The following is a 12,037-nucleotide window of genomic DNA, read 5'->3' as shown; positions in this document are numbered from 1 at the left end:
TTGTTGTGTTTTGATTTTTGGCTAATTGCGTATTTTTGTGGGCCATCACATTTATGGGACATTCACAGCATTTAGGGGAACATACCCCCCCCACCCACCCCCACCCATGCCTATATCCGGCCTTGATTGTACAGGTGAACACTAAACATATTTTTATGGATTTGCCCTGAATCAACAGTAATAATATTGAAACTGGTTTCAACTCTTATAAAGATGGGTCCTGAAAAGGTAGGTGGGTTTGTGATTACGTAATGTCCTGGTGAGATTATAAAAACAAGAACACACACACCCTCTTTTCTGTTTAGAGATCATTAGAGTTCTTCAAACAAAGGAGAGGCCTAAATGTGTTCTCTCCTTCTTTGTGATGCAAAGTGTGACACCTGTTTCTCCCATCTGCCTGCAAACTGAAGTGGGTGAGCATAAAGAAGTGTCTGGCCAATATGTCTTATCAAATATATAAACAGTTGGTAAACAAGGAACAAAATATGAATAGCAGTTTTAATGCTTAGAGGAAGCAGAATTTTATGAACTGTGTTAAAGTTATCAAATGCACAGCAAAAAAGTAGAGATAAATACAATTTTGTTTGTACTGCAGCATTCATTTGTTGTATATTTTTATATTTCTGAACCACCAAACACAGACATTTTGTATTAAAGGGGAATAGTTTCTGTGTGTTATATAAATTACGCAGAAAGGATTTTTGCTTTTCGATTATTTCTCACCGGTCAATTAGTTGTAAGTTATACTGTAACAGATGTCATTATGTGTTTTTGTCAAGAAACCAGGCCTAAAACTTGAGTGAATGAATTCAAATTTTGTCAAAACCATGAAGCAAAGGAAGCCATCAAGGCCCTGTTTTATGGAATAAGCTCCCAGCTCATGTAAGAGAGGCCGACTCAGTTTCTACATTCAAAGTTAGACTGAAAACATTCCTCTTTGGACAGGCTTATTGTCAGACTAGTTAGTATTTAGAGATTATTTAACTTAATGTTAATTTGTTTAAATTAAACTTAATAACTATTTCTTTTAAAAGGCTGCTAGAAGTTGAAGCTGGGGTAACTATGGTGCTCCGGGGTTCTGTCCTCTTTTCTTTTCTACTTCTACCCTTCCTCTCCTCTATTCTTGATCATAATTTATCATTTAGTTCTCCATGCCTCTGTTTGGTGCAGTGCGATTCATGTATTGTCCCTCTTTTCCTCTCCCCTCCTGGGGAGTGGGAGTGCTTCCAGACTCCTGTTGGCTCATCCGTGCTCCAGTTCCTGACCGTCTACCTCGCCTCTGCTCCTGCTCCTACACCTGGCTGTGGATCCTGCCTCTGGCTCATCTCTGGCTCGTCTCTGCTCTGTACCTGACCTAGTACCTCGCCTCTGCTCCTGCTCCTACACCTGGCTGTGGTTCCTGTCTCCGGCTCGACTCGCGCCTTTGACTGTCCCCCCAACCACGGCTGGATGAAGCTCGTCTGCTGGACTTTTATATATGTAGTTGTAGATTTAGATAAGTTAATTCTTCTCTAAGAGTTCTGGTAAATCGCCTGTCTGTCCTGGGGGAGGATCCCTCCTTCATGTGGGCACCCCTGAGGTTTCTTCGTTTTTCCGGAATCCGTTTTTTTTTTGGGGAGTTTTTCCTTACCGCGAAGGGGGGTCTAAGAGCAGGGATGCAAGTATAGCTTAGTCAGTTTGTTAGTTCATTTTAGTATTTTCCTATTGAACTCTTTGTATTCATAATCCTTTTGAGTTAATGTTTTACTTCGAAGCCCATCGAGACGACTGTTGTTGTGATTTTGGGCTATACAAATAAAATTGAATTGAAAATTGAATTGAAAGAGAAAAAAACAAAGGGGGTGTAAAAGCATGAGGGCTGAAACGAGTATCCGAATACTTGGATGTTCTCAATCTGTTTTCGAAAGTATGAATATTTGTGACATCCAAGATAAGTGATTCACAATCTTTATAAATCAAATTGAGTGTAAAAATACACTTAAGGTAACATAAATATAGCTCTAAAATGAAAATTATTTTGGATTTTAAATATATAAACTATACAAACCGAATGCGCTACTGTCACAGGAAGAAATAAAACTTTTCTTTTAAAGTGTCGGTGAAGTTACTCATTTTCAAAATAAAGCTACTAAGTGTATTTCGTAGATTAAAAAAAGTTCAGTTTATTGACATAAGTTCTCAAAAAAAAAATTGTTTTAAATATATTAAAATAAATAAATTTGAATTAAAAAAAACAGAATTAAAAAAAAGATGAATATGAATTTAAGAATAGTACAAAGACCCTGTGATCAATGTTTTCAAAAGATAAAAAAAGTATTAATGTAAGTAATTTTGTAAAAATGTCTGTTTAAAACACTGAGACTCATTTCTAGTTTTTATGTAGGTGTTGCCGTGTCTTTATTTACTATCTTCATGTCATCTATTTACTAGGACTCTATAGTCAGCAACACTTTGAAAAACTGAAGATTCAGGATTTGTTGTTAACAACAGGGGTGTTAATGTTTTGTTTACTGCTAAAGTTAACCAGGAAGTTATCAGAAAAACATTTGACATTATTTGTAGTGACATATATAATTTATTTCTTTTAAAATCTTTGTGTTTTGGTGATTTTGATGTCCTGCTTTAAATAAAGGTGCTGGTGTTTGAATACATATTAATTGTCATGCATCCAGTAACCACAATTCAGACATATTTAGATTAAATAGTGAGAACCGTGGTTCGATCTGGGAATTGTTGATCTTTATTCGTGAATCAGATTGGATCGGTACCTACGTAACAATCCACAGCCCTACAAAGCAGATGACCTGAAAAGCAGGCACTAGAACACACTGAAGATGAGTAACTGAAATGAAATGGGTGAAAGCAGACTGTGACAGGTGGAAACAAGTCTGAAAACAGGACATTTCATGAACCAAGAAAATATGTAAATAAGCAAATCCAAAGGGCACAATTCTCACAGTTATGACACGATTGCTTTTTAGCTGTTGCTGCTTCTGTTTTAGTGGGTTTTTGCCAAATTTCTGCATGTTGCACCACTGAATCGAGCCACCTCTGTAAGACTAGACAACATTATTAGAGCAGCTTAAGCAGAAAAAAAAATAAGTTTATTTAGCTTTGGAGGAAGGTTTTTGGTATTCCTCATCAGGAAGCTAAATACAAAGTTTTTTCAAAATGTTGCTAAATAAACTTATTAGGATTTTGGCTTGTGGGGAGGAGATGGAGAATACATTATGTAAACATCCAGTGGCTTTTCTGTCCACAGCCAATCAACTTTCTATTTTTAGGATCTTATCATAGGACTGGGATTTGGAAGAAGAAGCAGCCAGTTACAGAGCGTGCAGTGTGGAGAGACGCTGAACACATCTACAGTAAATATGATGTTCACTTACTAAAATGCACAGTTCATTCTGCTGATCCAGCATTTACTGACCTAAAAATACCCCACTTAAAGCAAGAAAAGTAGTTCTTAGTAATCTCGAAGAACACTTGTCATGACTTTTGTTTTATGAGATATTCATTTTCTGTTCTTTCTGTTTTAACCCTTGTGCTATCCTATGGGGTCCAGATAACCTGATCCTTACATTGAGGAGTTATCCCTACCATGGCAAAGGTGGATAAAGGTGGAGAAGATTTCATGTAATCCATGTAGAGCTGTGACGGTGTCGGATTTTTCATTACCGCGGTGATGAACCACCAGGGGGCGCGGTGTCGCGGTTAACCGCGGTTAAACCCCCCCCCCCCAAAAAAAAAAAGAAAATCCCCCGGCGGCCGCATCAGTAATAAATACAATTACAACGTAGTATTCTTTATTATAAAATAACAGTAACAACTAACTACTACCTAACTAATGAACTAACTATATATAAAACCCATATAGGTGTTGTGGATTGACTGTGACTGTGTGGGTCAGCGCTGCATGTACGTAGGAGGAAGGTGCGCACATGTGTGTTGGGGGTGCGTGTTGATCCCTCTGCAGCGGACCGTTCTCTAGCTGCACGCGAGCCTTCACCTGTGCTCTTTGGTACACACATCTTCTCAGAATATTAAATATTGCCCAGAAATAAACAGACTGCAGACACTGTCACTTTTCCGGTAGCCATGAAGAACACGGGGCAGGAGGCTCCGCCTTTGTTTATACAGACACGTAACGTTACGCTGCAAAAAATTGTTCCCAAACAAAACATGTAGTGATATTCATGGAAATCTAATAGTGCGCGTTCATGTTTGGAGTGAAGGTGAACCCTAATAACCCCCCCCCCTCCCTACACACACAAAATCCTCCGGCGGGCGGCCGTGTCGCGCGCCCTTAAGAACGCACGCAGCTTGAAACGGAAATGAATACAATGTAAATTAACGATTAGAACGCAGTAAATTTGTCATATTTCCTCGCGAGACGAAAACTTCTGTTGTAGAATGAGTTTGTGTGCTTCTGAAAGCGCGCTCCTGTGTGTAAAGGGAGCCGCGTGGCACGTGCAGCGGAGGCACTGAGAGCGCGCGCCTATGAGAGAGAGCCGTGGGAGAGAAGGAGAAAACAGTCTGAAAAAAGAAGGAAAGTCTGAACACAGGACTAGTGGAAAAAGTCAATTATCAGGAAAGATGAATGTGTTTATTATAGCTCCATTCACGCGCCATATGCAAAACTTAACCAAAAAACAAAACGTGCGGTGATGCGGTGATGGGATCATCACCGCGGTGATGACCTCATCACCGCGGTGATGCGGTGATGCGGTTATCGTCACAGCCCTAAATCCATGGACACCAATGAAGATCACAAATCATTGAAGAAAAAAGGTTTAGCGCACTGTCTTGTAGGGTCTAGATCAGTGTTTTCCAACCGGTGTGCCGCGCCACACTAGTGTGCTGTGAGATATGGTCAGGTGTGCCGTGAGAAATTACCCATTTTCACTGATCTAAACACATTTACCATCTCCAGGATATCAGCTCTTTGTTCGTCCAAACAGGCCCTGATAAAACACTGAGTAGTTAGGAATATGAAAGATCATAAAATACTTTTTTCTTTCTGTTGATTCTATTAAAGACACTTTGATAAGAATGACCATACAGCGATTTAGCTGCAGCTTCAGCTCTGTTTTCGGAAAAGTCCCGCCCATTTAACTGTCTCTGTCAATCATTCTTGGACTCCTAATCATACATCATCAGTCTGACCAATCAGAAGTGGTTAAAGTCTTCACTTCCTTGTTCCGATTTAGCTCGTAAAATCTCTCAGTTCCAACACAAATAACAGCTAAAGCTCGTCTTTAGCGGTGTATCTTTCCGCGGGATCCGGTGTCAGACCGTAGAAAAACGGATCAAAATAAAAAAGCTCAGAGACGCGAGTCTTTCTAGCTTCGGCGTCAGTTTTTGCAATACATCTCCCATGATGCATCGTGTTAAAGTGACAGCATCTCTGCGCTACAATGAGTCTTCCCTATTAAATGTCTTGAAACCACAACGAACACACATCAAATATTTTTTAAATCTTTTTAAGGACTTGGTAATGTCTTATAAATAGTCTATTAAGGACTCTTATTATAAAGCGTTACCAATCTTTTTGATGAAATCAGAGGTCAACAGTTTAGTTCTCCTTCAAGGTTTGTGTTTATTAACAGCCAAACATCCCAGAGTTTGGTCCAAGTCATCTTTCTAACTGAAACACTTTTCTAATAATGTCTGGATTGAAGGACAAAGTCGCTTTCAGACTTCAGTCACTTTGGAAAAATGAAAAGTTAAGCTTAAGAAGAAGTAATAACAACATTTTAGAAACAGGATTAAGGTGAAGTGGCCAACAGACACAATTAAACTAAATTGAAAAAATTTAATCATCTAAAAAGAAATAAAACAGGTTTGTTAAAGTCTTCAAAGACTTCATATTTGATTAAGACAAAAGAAAACTAATAAAACTTCAACATCTTCACTTTTTGTGTGGCTACAGAAAAGAAATGTAATTTTAGTATTTTTGTGTAAAATTCATCAAACATATTGTGATGATACTGTTCAAAGCTTACTGTTGCCTTTGCACCAACATCTAAAAAATATTTAAAAAATAAATCACTATTTTAAAGGAATATATTTGTTTTTTAGTGAGGTTACATAAAATTCCATGTTAAAAAACTGGAGGAAAAAACAACTACCAGGGTAAAATTTCAAATAATTTAGTTGAAAATTATTACTGAAAACTAACTTAACTTTTATTACAACTTTTACAAAAGACAGCTACAACTTCAAGCTTTATGTGCCACAATTATCACAAAAATGCACGTGAGATTGTGGAGGAACTGTACATCAATATAGACTATAGAGTTTTTCCTTTTTTAATTTTTGGATGCTGGTGTTGTCAAAGATAAAGTGTGCCTTGGTTCAAAGAAGGTTGGAAAACACTGGTCTAGATGGCCCCACTCCCAATGTTTAAGTGCCTTGGATAGCACAAGGGTTACAGAGAAACATTTTCATAGGAAATTAAATGCATTAAACGCTGCTCAGATAAGAAACGTTTGAAATGTCTTCTTGTGATTAAAGACCAGTTGCCCTAAAGAACAAAATCCTTTGACATATTTCCACTTCAATTTAATTTAGTTTCTTTGTGTAACACCACTTCGCAATCACGTTAGTCTCAATGCTCCATACAGAAAACATAAGAAAAATTTAATACTTATGAAATTGTCTAATTATTTTATATTGTCATCATGCAGTTTGGGTCACATCAGTTCAATAAGACCAATTTTTCATGATAATTTTAATACTGGTCAATATACTACATTACATAAAAGAGTTTTGATGTGATCACCTGTATTGAGCATGTATTTGAGCAACAATGGAAAGTAACAACTCCATTCAATAGGATTAAAATAACCTTTAGGAATGTGAAGGTCTGTAAAAGCAGCCAAATCTTGCTGTAATATTATACTTTTACAAAATCATTTCTAAAACTGAACTAGACAGGTCGCCAGTCAGTCACAGAACCACACACCCATACACCTGTATACACTAACAGTCGCATCTGCTCCTGATTTTCAATTATTTAAGCTTAATTTTCTTAATACATGTCCTTCATCTTTAGAAAAATACTGGAAGAACATGCTAAAAACACCAAAAACACAATTTTCATCGAAGTGGGTCTTTAAAATATTTATATAAAATCTGTGGTTCTGTGCATGAACATAAATTGGCTCTATCCCTGAGACTAAAAAACACAAGTTCTACAATTAATTATATTTAATTAAAACAGTATATAATGTAATTTTCATTTGACACAACAAGCATGTTTAGTGCAAGTGTACTGTTAAGGTTTGAAACAAAAATCCTAAAGTGATTTTTAAAATTTCTATCAAGTATTGGTGAGTTTGTGGCTTGTCTCTGTGGCACAGGATGTCTCTTAATTCATGGAAGCTTCAACAGGCTGCAAACCCTTGAGACCTTAAAGCGGAAGAGAAAAGTATAGAATATCGCAGGATGGATTAAATTTCCAGCTCAAGTGCAATAAAAATAATTATTCACTGGTCAGCTGTTGAAGCATGGCTTCATATTTTAAAGATTGTGCAGATGAATTCCTGTTATTCTCTGACCTCTTCCTCTGCTTTACAGAGATTTTTTTTTGCAACTTTTCTGCAGCTGAAACAAAATAAAGCATTTGGAAAATATGTCAAAGATTTCCGTTTACTCAACACCCTCTCAACCAGGTTGAAATAAGGAATCAATTTAGATACGAATCCAACAGCTGAATTTATTTAGTTGCACTCGGTGTTAGTTGCCCCAGGCTGCAGAAACAAGCAAGTGGTGCATTTCTGTGAACTAATAGCACATGTGGTTTTATTTGGGTAATATCCCAGATGGGTAAACCCATCATTTATGGCAACAACCACTGCATCACAAACAGACTCCACATGAATAGCAACCTTAACATTCACGAGCTCTGTAAGGGAGATGTTTAAGTTTTCTCCAGCTGCTTTAAATGCCTGAGGGGTTCTTTAGAAAAGCCATAATTGAAAACTGTGAGAAGGCTGATTTTAAAAAGGAACATGTGTTTTGTCATGGTACAGCGATTATGGTTCTTTAAAACGATGAAAGTAGCTACCTGTCAATGGGAGAGGACTCCAACAGTCACTGTCTCCATAGCAGGCGGGCGGTGATGCAGCATTTTGCTCAGGGACTTGTGGTTGGCAGTTGCCAGGTTGAGCCCCAACTGACGGTAGCCCAAACCTCCGAGCATTCTTTGTAGTAAGTCGGTGTGTTCAAAGTGTCTTGCAGTGACAGATATTTGTGTTTACTAACAATTATCATGGAAGGCAAGGGGCATTTCATTGTGCTAGTGGTAGAGTGTTTGCACTGAGACTTTTAAATTTGGGTTTGAATCCATTATTGGGAGCAACTAAGATTCTCTAAAAGGGACCTTATGTTTCCATTCTGGACATTGTCCATAAACAGGGGTCAGGGGTTGCTAGAGGCAACACACTTAATGTTGGAAGAAGGCGAGGTACATCCTGAACAGATTGCCAGTCTGTTGCAGAGCCACTCACACACACATGCACTCCTGACACTCAAATACTGAAATTAGTTCACCAGGAGATTATGTTTCATCACACATCTGTTTTAAGCCCGTGTCACACAGCCACTAGGTACATTTTGCACAAATTACACGGATGTTAATTGGTCATACGTGCATATCTGTGGAAGAGTGAGAAAGGTTGTGGTCTGTACGTGAAATATTCACAGATGTATCACGAATGAACCACATTAAAACCACGGAAGAAGTACGAATAAACCACGCAAAGAACACGTAAATCAATGTAGAATATGAACCCTGTGTGATTATTGTGCTGTTATTATGTAATTCATTAGTGCTTTGTGCATCAATTACATGATTTTAACGTGATATGTACGTATATGCACGATGAAAGTTATACATCAGTGGTACATGCATGAAAAGCCTGTTAGACATACGTGAACCGGTCAGGGAAAGACACAAATTAGCCACAAATCCCCACAAAATCACTCACAATTGTGTAAGATTTACGTAATAATTGCATGTAAACTATGTAAATTACATGTAACCTGGAAAATTCTCAAGTGACCACAAAATCACATTAGTGTAAAAACCTATCAGCCGAAACCCTCTACTGACATCTGTGCACATCGACAAATGACGGATGCAAGAAACACACATGTATTACAAAAAACTTAAATTTCATAGATGGAAAATGCACAGAATGTACGTAGTGGGTGTGTGACATGGCCTCTAAGTCACTGGCACTAAAATGACCAACTCCAACTCCAGCAAAACTTATCCCACATATTCTATCTCCCACCACTGTGCTTTACAGTTACTAAAGGCAATAAAAGATTCTTAACTGATCAGAGCTTGAGTCTTTTTTCCTGACGCAATTTTTCCAATGTCTACATTCAGGACTCCAAACGGGTCATGTTTCTTTTTTTTTAATCATTAAAAATACCTAGTTTGTTCAGAAGCATTTATACAATGAAAGTTAGTTTTTAACAGTGAACAATTTGTGTGACGACTCAGTGTCATAATAAGTAAAAAACTAGTTAGTAAAATGTTTAAGTAAAGCATAATTGGTTGAGGTTATAATATTCCTCCCACTCCTCCAAGTTTTGTGTAAAAACTTATGTTCAGGTAACTGGACAGGTTGTTTTTTTAAACATCACCAAACTTGTCGCCTAAAAACTTAAATAAACGTATGTACTGACGGCATAACTTCAAAACAGAAATAAGTCTTCGTTTTTTCAGACTGACATAAGAATTTGCATACTAATTCTGAGTTAAAAGCTGTTTATATAATTTTGATGCAATTAAGGCCTCATCTCCTTGTTTATTCATAATCGTATCGATCATTTCCAGATGCTCTCAGGTTGGAGCCTTGAAACAAGAGATCCATGGGTGTTTTTGTGCACCTATAAGTGCCCTCCCTCCTATCCTCCCACCCCTGTAACTACAGCCAGCCCATATAGATTCCCTCATAAACGCATTGTGTAAAAGCTATAGTATTCATTACACGATCGCTGCAACAGTGGAGATGTACAGCTTTGACAGATGCGCTTATTAAAAGAGAAAGTGTCTGTGAAAGATGGAATCGTTTCATCCTTTAAGTAGCATCACTATTAAAGGTTTGTTTCTTCAACCTGATGTATTTGGGTTGTTCATGTTGGGGCATATTTTTGGGTTACTTTTTTGAGCAATATTAATTTTGAAGGTTTCATTTTAACCCAATTGTTTCTGAGATGAAACAACCCAGAAAAAGTCAGACCCTTTTGGGAGTTTGGTTTAAAAACAACCTAACTTGGGTTATTTTGGAGTTTTTAGTGTGTAACTGCAGCAGCAGGATTCTTGATTGCATTAAATGTCATTATTTTTCCAACAAAAGTGTAGGAAAACTTCTCAGTTCTTACCTGAACTCGAGAGCCGAGTTGCTCTTCAGCCCATAGAATGCAGCAGACAATGTAAGCAGCCAGTAAGGCACAAACGTCCCATGGTCACACTCCAGATATGGGGCAGACCACTTGATTTGGTTCTTCTTCAGAAGGTAACTTCCACTGTGGCCGTGGGGTCTCCTTCCATCCCTAAAGTCGTTGAACCAGTCAGACTCCGGGCTCCTGGTCTTCAGCTGGCGGTGCGCAGAGCTGGAAAAGTCCTGCAGCACCAACTCGTCCTCAGCCCTCGTCGCCTGCAGGAAAACGTGGGGCCCCGGGGTCGGTGCGTCAGTGTGCAGGGTCACCACCGCCCTGTGGATTTTGGGGTCTCCCTCGAGGATGCTCTGCACCAGCGCGTGGTACCAGTGGATGTCTCTGCGTAACGCATGCTCGCGGGACCTGTTTGCTTGCAGGATCATGTTCAGGAAGTTTGTGGCGTGCGCCACCGTGTCAAGAATGCTGTGGAGCGAGTAGTGGGAGGCAACGTGGAGGTCCCCACGCAGGCTGCTGAGCTCGTACCTCCGCGAACAGTTGACCTGCCTCAATGCAGAGGAGTCCCCGGTGTGCAGGAAAGCGGTCACGACCCGGGGCAAGTCCTCCTCTATTTTGTGCGCAACAACGGCGCGCTCGGTCACTGGAAGCAGGTGCGCGGTTGGGCTCTGGGGCGGCTCCCTGCTTGCGCTCTGAGTGGTTAAGTCAGAGGGGTACTTGTAGTCTCTGTCGCTGTCTGACCACTCCACATAGCCGTAGTTTGAACCCAGAACGAAACCCGTTTGGAGAAGCAGCGGGACCACAAAGAAAGCCATGGTTCCTTCTCACTGAGGAGATACTGTGGCGCGCATCACTAATAATACCTGATCTCTTTCGACAGATCCGTCAAGCGATCAGCACCACTTTTAAGCTTAATTCATACAAATCCTACCCAATCCACACTGCTCATCCGGGCATCTATACTCTGGAAAAACAGACTTTCGTTTCATTTATTTCCTTTAGAAACGGTTCCTCCTCAATTGTTATGTAAACAACATCCCCGACGCACTTAGGCTATGGACCCCCCTCTCCATCCATCCATGCTGCGCGCATCCTCCTCAATTTTCAACCCGTTTGAGATGACGAAGATCGGAGCAAATTGTAGGTGAAGTTCTCTCCCTCCCCATAAACGTCTGAAGCGAAATGCTCACCAGCGTGTGTGGTTGTTTCTCACCGCCTGTCTGCCGGAGGAGGGCGGAGCGTAGGAGCGACGGGAGCTGCCCGGTGCTGAAAGAGGCGCCTGTGGGAAGAAACGCGAGGGTGGAGGTGGTGATTAAGAGGAGAGGAGGAGGTGCAAGCTGACTGGGAGATAAAATATTTTAAAAACATCTTTTATGTATAATTATTTAAGCCAAAAAGACCTGTTTGGATGACTTTTACTCAGGTAAATTAAATAAACTAATGTTCTAGTGTTTGTTTCAGTTCACTGTTGCCAGATTTTAACACTCAAACACTCCCAACTTTAGCAAAAACAAGATGATTAAATGTAAAAATATAAGAAATAAGGAACAATAAAAATTGTGTTCTCTTTCTTATCAAATCTCTTAATTTTACTAATTTCCTTTTTAAAATAATGCACTTTATT

The 12,037-nt window shown here is 39.3% G+C and overlaps 1 protein-coding gene across 1 annotated transcript in view; it reads right to left on the bottom strand.

Annotated features, from left to right (window-relative positions):
• gpr158b (G protein-coupled receptor 158b) overlaps nucleotides 1-11,635 on the bottom strand; it is a 93,690-nt gene extending 82,055 nt beyond the window's left edge. Inside the window, exon 1 of the mRNA XM_023965158.2 lies at nucleotides 10,402-11,635. Within this exon, the coding sequence (XP_023820926.1) occupies nucleotides 10,402-11,228 (827 nt within the window). The 5' untranslated portion in view covers nucleotides 11,229-11,635. The remainder of the gene's footprint in view (nucleotides 1-10,401) is intronic.
• Nucleotides 11,636-12,037: the final 402 nt, after the last annotated feature.

Source organism: Oryzias latipes, chromosome 17, assembly GCF_053564925.1.
Source record: "Oryzias latipes strain Hd-rR chromosome 17, Olatipes_Hd-rR_3.1".
In the NCBI taxonomy this organism is placed as follows: Eukaryota; Metazoa; Chordata; class Actinopteri; order Beloniformes; family Adrianichthyidae; genus Oryzias; species Oryzias latipes.
This window is presented reverse-complemented; position numbering and strand designations above follow the sequence as displayed.